Source organism: Salvelinus namaycush, chromosome 3, assembly GCF_016432855.1.
Source record: "Salvelinus namaycush isolate Seneca chromosome 3, SaNama_1.0, whole genome shotgun sequence".
Taxonomy (NCBI): Eukaryota; Metazoa; Chordata; class Actinopteri; order Salmoniformes; family Salmonidae; genus Salvelinus; species Salvelinus namaycush.
In genome coordinates this window covers 21742023-21756480 of record NC_052309.1, presented here as the reverse complement: position 1 = coordinate 21756480, position 14458 = coordinate 21742023, and the positions used below count along the sequence as shown (strand labels likewise).

Below are 14458 nucleotides of genomic sequence, written 5' to 3'. Positions count from 1 at the left end.
TATATTGAAATATGTAATAGGCTGTTCAAATAATAAACAATAACAAGGAGGACGCTTACATTGCAGAATGTGTGAAAGCACTCCACCATGATCCTCTACAAACAAACAGAGCGCTGGCTACCACATTCATTTTCCAGCTCTGCAGAGAGGAAGCTGCAGAGCGGCAGGCTGGACACTGAGAGACAGGCAGCTAGGGGTGAGGATCTGCCCCTCACAACCCCCTCCAACTTGCCTATCTCTCTGTCTTTCTACATCTCTTGCCCCCTTCTCTTTGTCTCTTCTCCTCTCGGTCTCTCTCCTTCTCTCCCTCTCCTTTTCCCTCCCTCTCTGAGAACAGTTTGTGGCAGCACTGTGTTGTGGTGGCTGATGATGACGCAGGGAGCAGTGCATACTGAGGGGAGAGGAGAAAGGATGAGGCCTGTGCTGCTGACATCAGGGAGGAGGGCTCACCCGCAGAGATGGCCCTTTCACCAGTGCCCAGGGGAGCAGCTCGCTGACGCACAGCACGCCCTGTTACCATGCAGCTGCTGACCATAAAGCCAGTCATCCTTTTCACACACACACACACACACACACACACACACACACACACCAACCTTGCCGCCACGCCCCCAGCCCTCCGCCACCTGTGTCTGCTAATCAGCACTTTAATGACTGAAGCCTCAGTCACTGACATGCCAAGTCCCCCCCCCCCCCCCCACACCAAGCTGTCCAAGGCCTGACATGCCCCCTCACCTGATATCAGATGTACTGATATACATCACAACATCACTGCTGTGTACCATCCAAACAGCACACCTGACACTGCTGCCCTGGTGGTGATTGTGCAAATGAACACTGGGATATCAAGTCTTTGTATGGGACATGACAGTGGAAAAAGAAAACAGATGAGGGACGTGTTAAGTTAATGACAACAGTCTGAACATACAGTGGTCTGTGATTTAGAACTTGTTCAGAGAATTCTAAACTAGAGCATTACCACGACATGAATATAGCAACATTATAAGGACACAGCAGGCTCCACCCCCTGCCCCAGCCTTCCCAGACCACTACCAGATACAGTGGTCCTATGAGTAAATCTCCCAGCACTATGGTATTAGTTTGCACTGGCCTTCTCAACTGAGCGTAGCGCTGGGCTCCAGTATACTGTCTCCTTATCTCCCTTTCCATCTGAGTGTCCATTACAGCAGGCTGCAAGCAGCACCACGCCACACCACCAGGTATCACTCCACTATACCCACCAGTCACCTCTCAGGAGCCGGAGCAACAATGAGCAAAACATGCCTTTTTTTTTAGCTCATTCACTCACACTCTTGTAGTACACACCGCTCAGAAACATGCTCAGCCACACTATTCGGCGAGAGAAAATGTGGCCTTGGGATGTAAGAGGCAGCTTGGCTCGGCGGCAGCGGTTAACAAAAGCCTCTCCACTGCAGGCGAGAGGAGACAGTAGGGGGGGAAGAGAGAGAGAGAGAGAGCCAGCGAGCGAGAGCATAGAGGAAGAGAGAAAAGGAGAGAGGGCATCTGGATGAGGACCTAAGGAGGCGTCAGGTCAGGTGTGGGTGAGGACGGGGCACATATTAACACCTCACCCCGGGCCAAGGGGCTCGCCATAGACCACTCCAGCTCATCGGCTGCCAAATGCCAAGCTCTAAATTGTACTGAGTGCATAGATTGCCCTCCTCAATAAGCTCAATTTCCATTCTTCCCCTGGTCGTGTGACTGGGAGAAATAAACACGGCCTATTTGGTATTTTAATGACATGAAAAAGTGTAGTAAAGAGAGTTGACTTGAAGAGAACTTGATATGATCTTTAGAAGCAACGAACTCAGGGACCGCAAAGGGAAAAGAGACAGAAGGCCATATATGAATGGGAAGCAGGATCTTCTTTGTGACTAGACACATTGAAGCCTCAATAGTACCATGACCACTGAAGGTAATAGTATTTTACTGAATCACTTCAAATATAGACTGCCTGACAGGACTGGTTAAAGGGAACCCTATCCTATTCTATTCATATATGTTACTATGCCCACTCAACTCTGCATACTGACCCACTGTGTCTGGACTGTGCCCATTGTTTTAGGTGCAAGCATTTGACCTTTGAAGTTAGCCAATTAGAAGAGCTCATGCTGTGGGTTGACAAGAGAGCCAGTAAGCTTCTTCTTCCCGACAACTAGCTCTCTTCATTGTATCTATGGGTCTTCCTTTAGCGGAGAGACCGGATGTAAGCTTTAGTTTTTAAGCTCAATATTACTTTTCCACAGAGCAGGAATGAGACTGCATTATAATGTAGACTTCTGTCAGCACTTCTCTCAGTATAGCTTGAATGGTCATGAAACATGAGGTACAACAGTAGTACAGGAGTGAGTAGGGCGGCAGGTAGCCTAGCAGTTAGAGTGTTGGGCCAGTAACTAAAAAGTTGCTGGTTCGAATACCCGAGTCATACATTTTATTAATGGTTTCCCTTCTTATTGTTCAACTGTGAGTTGCAGAGACAGCAGTCTCATTGTGGAACATGACGTTGTGTAGTTGGGCACCAGAGACACCTGTCACGAGCACCACACATTCACCCACACACAGGTAGATGGGGATCACGCAGGCAGCACAGTGAACAATACACTGGTGCAAGAGTGACGTCATGTTACCTAGCAACCTCACTCCAGAGTCGTCAGCAGCATTTTGTAGAGTGGGATTTTCCCATAGACATGAAACACAGAGGGTCAGACAGTACACATCGACGTGCAATATCCATTAAAATTACACCTCAGACTAGAGACAACTGCAGTTTCATACTATTAGATTTTTAGGTAACATCTGAATGACAGCTCAATTCCTATAGAAAGACAAAAAGCTGGAGTAGTGTTGCACCATTCTACAGATATGTGTTCAAATAGGGTTGTATTACTGAGTAACTTAGTGGGATTCAAAATGTACCAGTTAGATTTAGAGACAGATTCTCCAGTCAGTCTTGTGATCAGTTAAGGAGGATGGAACTCATGGACTCAGACTGGAGCCTGGTGGGGGATGAGGTGGTCTGGGGGATGAGGTGGTCTGACTAGCCCCAGATCCCACCTGTTAGTCTGAAAATGGAGATAAAACAACACCATGGAAATGCTTTAGTGCCTTGAGGAGATGAGTGACAGCCAATATGAACCAGAGAGCAGCCAGAAAGACACCAGCACACCGGTCTGACACAGGGGACAAAGTCCTACTGTTCCACTTGTTTCCTCCAAATTCAGCTAAACCATCTTGTACTCTAATAAACGTTGGATGACAGCCTTACATCGACATCTTTACCAATGACATCAATGCCTCTCTGCAGGAGAATTGTGCAATATTTATTTTACCCCAGGGAAACAGAACTTAGACTATGAGAAGGTAACAACAGATTTCTCAGAGCTAAAACATTTGGAGTCATCGGTGGTAAAAGAAGACTTTCACGACACTTAGCAGTTTCTATTGTCACCTGTATTACGTATCATTATCCTTTGGTTCCCTCAGAACTGTACAGCAGTTAAGGCCTCTACCGTCTGTGGTCAGTGTTCTGAATCTTCCACCCAGAAGCCCACACATTTTAAAGATGCAAAATAAATGTAGAAGTGTTTAATTGTGTCTCTTCCAACATTTTTTTGTGTCTGTCTTTATAACTGGAGGAGGCACAAGAACACATCACTACACAATAGTATCACCATCAAGCACACAGGACCATGTGAAAGCTTTGTTGTGGATTGTCTTTACGCTTATAGCCTCATCTGTCCTTATCTGCTGGCCCCATGCTGTCCATGGTAGTGATAATAAAATGTGGGCGCCCGGTCAGTGTCACCGTGTGCACTGGGCTCAGGGTAGACGCAGCACTGTGATCTGGGAGATAATGATCATGGAACATTAAGGCCTTTGTAGTGGGCCTTAAATGTTAACAAAGAGCTGTAACGTGTTGCCGCATATTAAGCAGCCCCTAGGTAATAAAAGGAAGGTGCCACAAATCACCCCCGCCCACCACCATGGTGACACGATGGACAGAGGCACAGTTATGGGTGGTGCAGGGAGGGAGGGTCACACGAGGGTGACCCGAGGGCTATGTGACGGTGCTGAGCGCCCATCACCCTGGGTAACTATCAGAGACAATGGCCCGCTGCGCTGACCCCTCCTCTGTCATCACTGGGGCTGACTGACCCCACAGAGAGGGGAAGGGGCTGGCTGGCGGCTGCCATTAATCCTCTGTCCTTATGTTTTAGGTCAGTCCCTGGCCTGCTCCAGCCACCGCCCCAGCTCCCCAACAACATAACCCTGGCCAAAGCATGGACTACACACACACACACACTTCTTCACAGTTCTTAAAAGGTCTGTGCAGTTAAGTGTGTGTACAGTATAGAGAAAGACACAATATCATTAAAAGTGATGTACTGTAAGTGCAGGTGTGCTCCATCTAGATCTGCAGTATGATAACCTACAACAGTCAGTGGCACACAGCTCTATTCTGGGAGCCATTTCTCAAATGCCTGATACTAGAGTTCCGGAGAGGTTTTTGCATGTTATCTCCTGGTATAGGCTACATGTAGGCGTCTCAGGAAATACAACACAATAGCACAACCTAGGGCTTGCATTTGCATCAAGCCCCTGAATCAAGTGTAGCCTCATCGCATCAATTAGAAGATCATTGTGCAGTGTTATGGGTTACACATTGACATGAGTGAGTTAGAACAGCACGGGGGCGGGCTAATGACTGTCTTCCCCTGAGTTACATTTGAAACCAAACATGCATTATTATCTAACCAGGCAATTCCCATAGAACTTTGAGTTGGTGTTGTATCATTCTCTAAATCGGGCCTCCTAATTCTCTTTTGTGCTGCACAGAATTTTGGAATTGACATTAAACTGAATTCAATTGAGAAACATATATAGAACCCTTCTAACAAGAACGAGGAATAGGGACTGTTCCTTAGTGCACATGAGTAATAATAATATCTCTAAAGGCTGTTAGTATGCAATTACAACGCAACTACAGTGTTATTACACAGGTATAGGAGCAACTGCTCTCCAAATATAATACATGCGATCTGTAAATAATGAATGCTCTCACCAAATCTAATAATGTCATATCAGGTTCCCACTTCAAGGAAGGAAGGATAAAAGGAAGGAAGCTTGTTTGAATAGGGCAAAGAAACCCCTTGCAGCCTACTTTAAAAAAATGTATTCAACCTTTACTTAACTAGGCAAGTCAGTTAAGAACACATTCTTATTTTACAATGTCGGCCAAACCCGGGCCAAACCCTCCCCTAACCCGTACAACGCTGGGCCAATTGTGCGGTGCCCTATGGAACTCCCAATCATGGCCGGTTGTGATACAGCATGGGATCGAGCCTCTAGCACTGAGATGCAGTGCCTTAGACCGCTGCACCACTCGGGAGCCCATACAGCCCTCCATACATTGAGGAGCCATTTCATGCAAATCCTCCTTTCCTATTACACAAATACTGCAGACTTCAGAATTACCAGACAAAGAGCAACGCTGCATCCTCAATACGTTTAAGTATAGCTCAAAGGCTGCCTGCTGGGCTAAAACCACCATGATTTCCACACCATGCAAGCTGACTGCTGGATTACACAGTTTGCTTTACCAATAATAAAATAGGAAACAGAAATAGGGTGGTTATTGCTGCAATCATTTGCTTGTGTGTCTTCTGTGGTGATAGCCATATTCTCCCCGGTCGTCTCCTAGGCCTCTGACAGACACAGCGGTTGCCATGTCAAACGAAGCAGCCCAGCTGATTTGCTTTGATCTCCCCCCTTTCCTCCCTGCTCTCCCCTCCCAGCACGTCATTTGATTTTCTTACTTAACAACCAACACTGAAAATGCGTAGGAAGAATGCTGCCTAAATATAGAAACAGCCACAATAGCTTACACCACAAGCCGCAGAGCAAAACTCTTTCCAACATCATGAGAAGACAAAACAGATAATGATGCATGTCAAGCTGCTGATTGGTAGGTAGGCTCAGGGATGGATTATCTGCACATAAGATGGAGATGCATTCATCCAAAAGACTCATTGATGAAAATTGATATCAAGAGACATTAATTAGCTACAGCCGGTAAGCTATCAACTCTGTTCAAGCTCTTTAAGAGTAAAGTTTCATGTACATACAGTGTCTTCAGAAAGTATTCACACCCCCTGACCTTTTTTCACATTTTTGTTGTACAGCATGAATATAAAATGGATTAAATTGAGATTTGGTGTCACTGGCCTACACATAATGTCATAATGTCAAAGTGGAATTATGTTTTTAGAAAATTTAGCAAATTAATAAAAAATGAAAAGCTGAAATGTCTTGAGTCAATAAGCATTCAACCCCTTTTATGGCAAGGCTAAATAAGTTCAGGAGAAAAATGTTTGCTTAATAAGTCACATAATAAGTTGCATGGTCTCACTCTGTGTGCAATAATAGTGTTGAACGTGATTTTGAATAACTACCTCATCTCTGTACCCCACACATATGATTATCTGTAAGGTCCCTCAGTCGAGCAGTGAATTTCAAACACAGATTCAACCACTGCCTCGGTTTTCCAAATCCTCGCAAAGAAGAGCATCTATGGGTAAAAATAAAAAAGCAGACATTGAATATACCTTTTGAGCATGGTGAAGTTATTAATTACACTTTGGATTGTGTATCAATACACCCAGTCATTACAAAGATACAGGCGTCCTTCCTAACTCAGTTGTCGGAGAGGAAGAAAACCGCTCAGGGATTTCATCATGAGGTCAATGTTGACTTTAAAACAGAGCTGAATGGCTGTGATAGTCAACAACTGAGGATGGATCAACAACATTGTAGTTACTCCACAATACTAACCTAAATGACAGAGTGAATAGAAAGAAGCCTGTACAGAAAATGAACTATGTCCTGAATACAAAGTGTTATGTTTGGGGCAAATGCAACACATCACTGAGTACCACTCTTAGTATTTTCAAGCATCATGTTATGGGTATGCTTGTCATCTGCAAGGAATAGAGCTTAGCACAGGCAAAGTCCTAGAGGAAAACCTGGTTCAGTCTGCTTTCCAACAGACACTGGGAGACAAATTCACCTTTCAGCAAGACAACAAGCTAAAACACAAGGCCAAATATACACTGGAGTTGCTTACCAAGACAACATTGAATGTTCCTGAAAATCTATGGCAAGAATGAAAATGGCTGTCTAGCATGTCTAACAACTAACTTGACAGACCCTGACATTTTTTTAAAAGGATTATGTGCAAATATTGTACAGTTCAGATGTGCAAAGCTCTTAGAGACTTAACCAGAAAGACTCACAGCTGTAATCGCTGCCCAAGGTGATTCTAACATGTATTGACTCAGGGGTGTGAATACTTATGTAATCAAGATATATTAGTATTTTATTTTTCATACATCTTCTACAAATGTTTTTCTTGCACTTTGACATGAGTATTTTGTGTAGATTGTTGACAAAAAAGACAACTCCATTTTAATCCCACCTTGTAACACAGCAAAATGTAGAAAAAGTCAAGGGGTGTGAAAACTTTTCTGTCACTTGAGGCTGTTTGGTAGAAGATTATTGGGAGTGGAAATCCTCTCCTGTCAATTACTGCTTAAGTGTAACAGTCAGACAAACTGCTTCAGAGCCACAGAGAGACAATGACAGGGAGACATGGCAAAGGATAGGCCAACATGGAGACAGATGGGTCAGGTGTGTGAGAGGATATCATGCTTCAGACAGGGATTAGTGTGTGAAAACTGAAGCACCACCTTGCGGTACTCCACTTGGAGAGCAAAGCACCATTATCTTTTCACCGGCAAGGCACACTGCAAAAAAAACAGCCATGGTTGGAGTGCCATAATAAAGCTCTTTCAGTAAGAATCTAATGTGAGTTCAAGCCTCTTGATTGCGCTCAAGTGAGGGTCTCTGGGAGAGACACCCCTGTTTAGCACCACAAGTGTGACAGCCACTTTCACCCGTCGCTATTCACTTCTCTCATTCATCACACAAATTAACTGAGCCGTTAGGCCATTTAGCTGTATTGACAATTTATATTTTCCACTCTGCTGTCGTACACGGTACTCATGGGAACACTTGTGGACCGTTTTGGGAGTGTCAAGCTGAGACAGGCTTGTCTGATTTCTTCCAGTTAGGATTTCATGGTCAAGTCCAAGACAGATCCGGGGGACTTGTGGTTAACAGCCCCTCTCTCTGTTCCAATTGTCACTACAATCTTCTCATACAAACAGATGGGTGGGATTCAACCAGATGGTTATGGCTTTTGTACCTGTGAAATACTGTGACTAAAACTAGCACGTAAATTTGATGCTGTAATACTACCCAGATTCTTACAGCACCCCCACATTTGATTGGTTCAGGGTGTGTGTGAAGATGGGATCAGGGCATGGACAGCCTGGAGGAACGTGGCTTCTGAATGACCATTTCCGGTTTTAAAGTCCTTTTTCTTCAGCGATAATGAGCCCTTACCAGTGAATCCTGAATGAACAGGAAGCCTGGCCCAGAGTGAAGGAAGAAATGAAAGTGGCAGTTTGAATGGTGCAGTGATAGGCCTACTGTAGAAAGCATATATCACCCACTCATTGCTTTCTATTTCTAACACTTACTTACATTTACATTTAAGACATTTAGCAGACGCTCTTATCCAGAGCGACTTACAAGTACATACATTCATACTTTTTTTGTACTGGCCCCCCGTGGGAAACGAACCCACAACCCTGGCGTTGCAAGCGCCATGCTCTACCAACTGAGCCACACGGGGCCTACTTGAGGTCTTTCTTTGTCCTGAAACAGGTTAATGAGAACTAGTGATTCAGTCCAATAACCACTCAAATAGACCCAGCCTTTTAACAACTCAAATGTTGAAGAACTACGAAAAGTAAATGCACTATTCAAAAACATCTGGGGCGGCAGGTAGCTTAGCAGTTAGAGATGCGAGCCAGAAAGGAAAAATCTCAAAGGAAGTGAGCTGGCAACCAGAGATTCGCTGGTATCAAATCCTAGATGCCATTGGCTGCCGTTGTGCCATTGAGCAAGGCACTTAACCTCCCATGACAACAGCTCCCCAGACGCCAAGTGTGGCAGCCCCCGCAATTCTCCAAAAACCTGTATATGTACCTCACCATTCCAAGGTTTCTCTTTATTTTTTACTATTTTCTACATTGTAGAATAATAGTGAAGACATCAAAACTATGAAATAACACATTTGGAATCATGTAGTAGCCAAAAAAGTGATAGAAGAATCTAAAATATGTTTTGATTTGTTTAAGTAGCCACCCTTTGCCTTGATGACAGCTTTGCACACTCTTGGAATTCTCTTAACCAGCTTCACCTGCAATGCTTTTCCAACAGTCTTGAAAGAGTTTCCACATATGCTGAGCACTTGTTGGCTGCTTTTCCTTCACTCTGCGGTACAACTCATCCCAAACCATCTCAATTGGGTTGAGGTCGGATGATTGTGGAAGCCAGGTCATTTGATGCAGCACTCCATCACTCTCCTTCTTGGTCAAATAGCCCTTACACACCCTGGAAGTGTGTTGGGTCATTGTCCTGTTGAAAAACAAATGATAGTCCCACTAAGCCCAAACCAGATGGGATATCGCAATGAAATGTTGCCCAATTGGTAAAGGGACCTAACATGTGTAAGGAAAACATTCCCCATACCATTACACCACCACCACTAGTCCGTACCGTTGACACCAGATAGGATGGGGCCATGGACTCATGCATGACGCCACAGGAACCGGGATTTGTTGGACCAGGCAATGTTTTTCCACTCCTCAATTGTCCAGTGTTTGTGATCACGTGCCCACTGGAGCCTCTTCTTGTTTTTAGCTGATAGGAGTGGTAAAAGGTGTGGTCGTCTGCTGCAATAGCCCATCCGTGACAAGGATCGACGAGTTGTGCGTTCCGAGATATCGTTGTGCACACCACTGTTTTACTGCGCCAGTATTTGCTTGTTTGTGGGCAGCCTGTTAGTTCCCACGATTCTTGCCATTCTCCTTCAACCTCTCATCAAGCAGCTGTTTTCGCCCTCAGGCCTTCCGCTGACTGGATGTTTGTTTGTTGATCGCACCATTCTCGGTGAACACTAGACACTGTCATGCATGAAAAGCCCAGGAGACCGGCCGTTTCTGAGATACTGGAACTGCCACGCCTGACACTGACGACCATACCACGCTCAAAGTCACTTAGGTCACTTGTTTTGCCCATTCTAACGTTCAATCGAACAGTAACTGAATGCCTCAATGCCCATCTGCCTGCTTTATATAAAAAGCCAGGGCCACGTGATTCACTGTCTGTAGGAGCGAACTATTTTTGTTAACAGGTGGTGTACCTAATAAACTGGCCACTGAGTGTATGTATGCGTGTCTTTCGGAAGGGTTGGGTTAAAAGTGGAAGTCAAATTTGATTTGGACCTTTTGTGCAATTGACCAATTAAGTGATCTCAATCTGGAGTGGAAGAGTAGTAGCATGTGCTTCCCTCAAATTCAAACACCAACCTGAAAATCGTATTCAGATGTTTAGATCATGCATATATCACTGATATCAGTATTTTATTTAATTTGCATGCAGAGTATGGCTAGATTTATACAGTATATATTTGTGTGTGTTGGTGACTGAATGCAGGCCGGACCAATGTCACGACAGTATTCTCACCTATCTAAACCCACAAACATGATATTTCTGTATAATACAATTTCCCTATTCTATTATTCTTATGATAATATTTTCCAAGTGCATACTACAGTAAACTAGTGCACACTACCATATTATAGGCCTAAAGACCGGAGCCTATACGTAGGCCATCACCCTATGCACAATTTAACCCCTGGTTGGTTCATCAGAATTGTTTACACATGCTAACCAAGTCATCCCCGACACGACTGAAATTCATTTGGATCCACAGACAGGTGCACGGAACGCATTAGGCAGTGAACACTGTCAATATCGACACCTTGGCCTTAATTGGCTCAGAGTTATGGTCGGGGAATTGATCAGGATTATTGGCATGAGGGGTGTTTACCATTGCCGAGAAATGCTCTGCCATTTAATTCTGCATTTTGTCTTGTACCCAAGCTTGGCTTGTCTGATGCCGAAATGCGGAATAGTGACCAATAATATAATGAAAATAAAAAGAGGAAGACAATGCCATCATGAGATTGATATGAGGAATTTGGCCCGTTTGATTTCAACTGCACCATCAGCTAACGTTACATTGCTGCAAAATATCCGGGGTTCCAGACAAATATTTAACCTACAGAAAGAGGTCACAATAATAACCAGATAAACGTCAGTGACAAGTCTATTTATAGCATATCAATAGCCTAGCCTATGTGGGAAGTCACAGTATATATAGTATGTGTAAACGTAGGATTATTCTTTAAATAATCATGCATAGCATCGCGCAATACAGCTGCAGTGTATTGTGCAAAATAGAAGGAAACTGATGGGGCGCCTCGCATACAGACACCAAAGAGCTGCAGCCCAGAACTGAGCTGAACATACATGACTCCGCAGTTTGGACCGCAGTATTTATCCGTGTTCAGTAGTTAATTACCTCTAAAGTACGTATCTCTTGCTGTGTGAGGTCGTTGGACGCGGCGCATTTCGTCCGGAGCCCCTGTAAACTGGATATAGAGATTTCAATCATGTTCTGGATGAGTTCGCATTGGTGTAGAGCTGCCATCGCTGCGCCACCGCCACTATCCCTCTCCGACTGCTCATCACTCTCGACCATCTTTCCACCTTTCTCAGACACACTATCCATTCCTCGGCATTGGGCACGGGTTTAGGGGGTAGATGCAAACTGTAAATGTTCAAATGCACCAACGACGCAATATTATTGAACTTAACAAATGTCTCAAAATTCGGACAAAGCAATAAAAATAGCTCGATATCAATATCCTGGTTCAAAGCAATCCAAAGTCCAACAGTGCTCGGGTTGTGTATTCTGCCCGTTCCGCGGAGACTCCGATCTCTCCCTCCCTGACAGCTCTCGCCCAGGCTTTCACCGTCTGTCAGCTGTTGGAAACATCATGGGACGCGTTGCAGTTTGGGAAACGAAGTCCTTCACTATGGCTGGGCACCGCACTCTCTCACACACACACACACACACACACACACACACACACACACACACACACACACACACACACACACACACACACACACACACACACACACACACACACAAAATCAACTTGAGTTGAAATATGTCGCTCCAGAGAATAAGGGATGATGCCGAGATCCACTGCAGTGAACTACCTAGTCATATTCGAACAATATCACAATACTCCACAACCTGTGAACTTGACATGCTTTAACTGCAGAATTAGAACAAACCGCATTGTGGAGAGAATCATTGTGGATCGTTGTTCACTCTGGATCTGTAAGTACATGTGATGTGTCCCTGGAGTCCTCCCTCCTCTCCTCTCCTGGCTCTGACGCAGCACTATGAGCAAGGCCTTGCTTTCCTCACATGTTCTGCCTGCATCCCATCTCAGGGTGCAGGGTTTACTCCATAATGTTATGTTAACTCTGAGTAAGATCCTCTCTATTGGCAACCTGTCCACAGGGCCGGAAGAGAGATGGTCTCATCAGCACTCAGACCATGAGGAGCCGAGAGAGATAATGACAGATGGAGGGGTACAAGGCTAAGGATCAAAGAAGTTTGAGCTTCTAGTCTGGTGCATGTAAGCCCTTCTGAGTGAGACCTGTCCTGCAAAGCACCTGCAGGAGCATGCTTCACTCCACACTCAGTACATCAAGAGAAATCGCACAAAATAATCTATTTTGCCATACAACTAACTCTAATTAGTAGGCAGACATTCTGATACTCATCTTTTTAAAGTAATATCTTAAAATGCAGATAACAAGGTAACCCCCTCTAAGGTCCCACTCTCACCTTTGAGGTGTGTGACTGCCCTCCTCTTGCTCAGTGCCACATAGTGTGTCTCTAGACTTCAGCATTGCTGAGTGAAATCAACATGTGTCCTGGCTTTGACTCAGGTGACTCTGCCGCCTTTTACGTCACCTACACACTCAAAAACTAAGTTCCATTTCCAGAAACGTGCTCCCCTTCTTTCTTGCGTATTGGACTGAGCTTGTTACAGTCTTGCCAAGTGTAAGGCACAGACAGCATCAAGGCAAGCAAATTTATTTCATGAAATTAGAATTCCCCCAAATTCAGCAAGGCCTAATTTACAGGAAAGCTTACAGCAATTGAGTGGGGGAGGGAAGAAGGTACTTGTCAGCTTGTTGACATGGCTTGCTAAGCTGAGGATAGACACACACATCCTTTGCCATGCCACCCGGCCCAGCGGCCTCTTAAGCTGTTTGTACTGCAACCTCATTGGCCGGCCAGGCTGCTGCATTTTAGTGTAGACCATAGGAGCAAGTCTCCCAGGAAGCGGTGTATCAGATCAAATTGGATTGTGGACAATCTGATTGCGTGTCCTTTCGTGCCAGGGGATCTCCTGAGCCAACCCTGCAGGTCTGAGGAGGGAGGATGAGACCAGGGAGGGTCAAGTTAGACAGTGGGAGTGCTGCTCCATAAAAACACAGAGGTTGGTATTTATTGTCATGAATATCTGGCACAGCCACAAAGTCTTAAAATCAGATTTGAACCCAAACCAAACCACACTGCTAACCCTAATCTTAAATTAAGACCAAAAGTACATTTTTGTTTTCATACATTTTTACGATACAGACAACTTTGACTTAACAGCTGGCCCATCTAGTGGAAATCACTCAGTTCTGCCTCCACGACAAAATGAATGACAATAAACGTCAACCTGCTAAAAACACAGCCTGCCTGGAAGGACTGCTGCACTGAAACAATTGCATTCATAATGTACCACCACTGTCTGCATTGTCCTTACAGGGCCTTTATATTGCATTGACGATGTTCAAACAAGTACACTAGAAATGGTTAGTTAGATTGTCAAGTCTTGAGTGTGATGTTCAGACAAAACAGTCTATGTAAAACGTGGCATTAAACATCCCAATCCTTGGACAGGGAGGGGGAGACCAGACCCAGGCATGATCTGAGGAGCAGGGTAGTCAGCCAGACTTTGAGCTTTCATCTATCTACAGTCGCCATGCAATTAGCAGGTTAAAGGCATGCCAGGTTTATTCATCCCAACACGCATGTCATGCAGCCACAACCATCCCTGCCTGCCTGTCTACCACTACAACACATACAGGCTGGGGCCCCCTTCAGGATAGGGGTGGCAATGACTACAGAGGGAGGCCATGCATAAACGGAGAAAGACTGACAGCAAGGGAGGAATAAAGGACTGAACTACAAAACAGAGGCGGCAAGCAAGGATAATCAAGATACTATGGTAGAGATGATCAGGACAACAAACAAGAGAAAACACTGATGTGTCATACTATCTGAAACAGAGGCAATGAGAGGAAAAAAACTAAGCATGGGATG

At 44.8% G+C, this 14458-nt stretch overlaps 1 protein-coding gene across 1 annotated transcript in view; it reads right to left on the bottom strand.

Annotated features, from left to right (window-relative positions):
* The window catches only part of LOC120045070 (kinase suppressor of Ras 1-like), a 35862-nt gene extending 23886 nt beyond the window's left edge, over positions 1 to 11976 (bottom strand). Inside the window, 1 exon segment of the mRNA XM_038989921.1 lies at positions 11576 to 11976. Within this exon segment, the coding sequence (XP_038845849.1) occupies positions 11576 to 11785 (210 nt within the window). The 5' untranslated portion in view covers positions 11786 to 11976.
* Positions 11977 to 14458: the final 2482 nt, after the last annotated feature.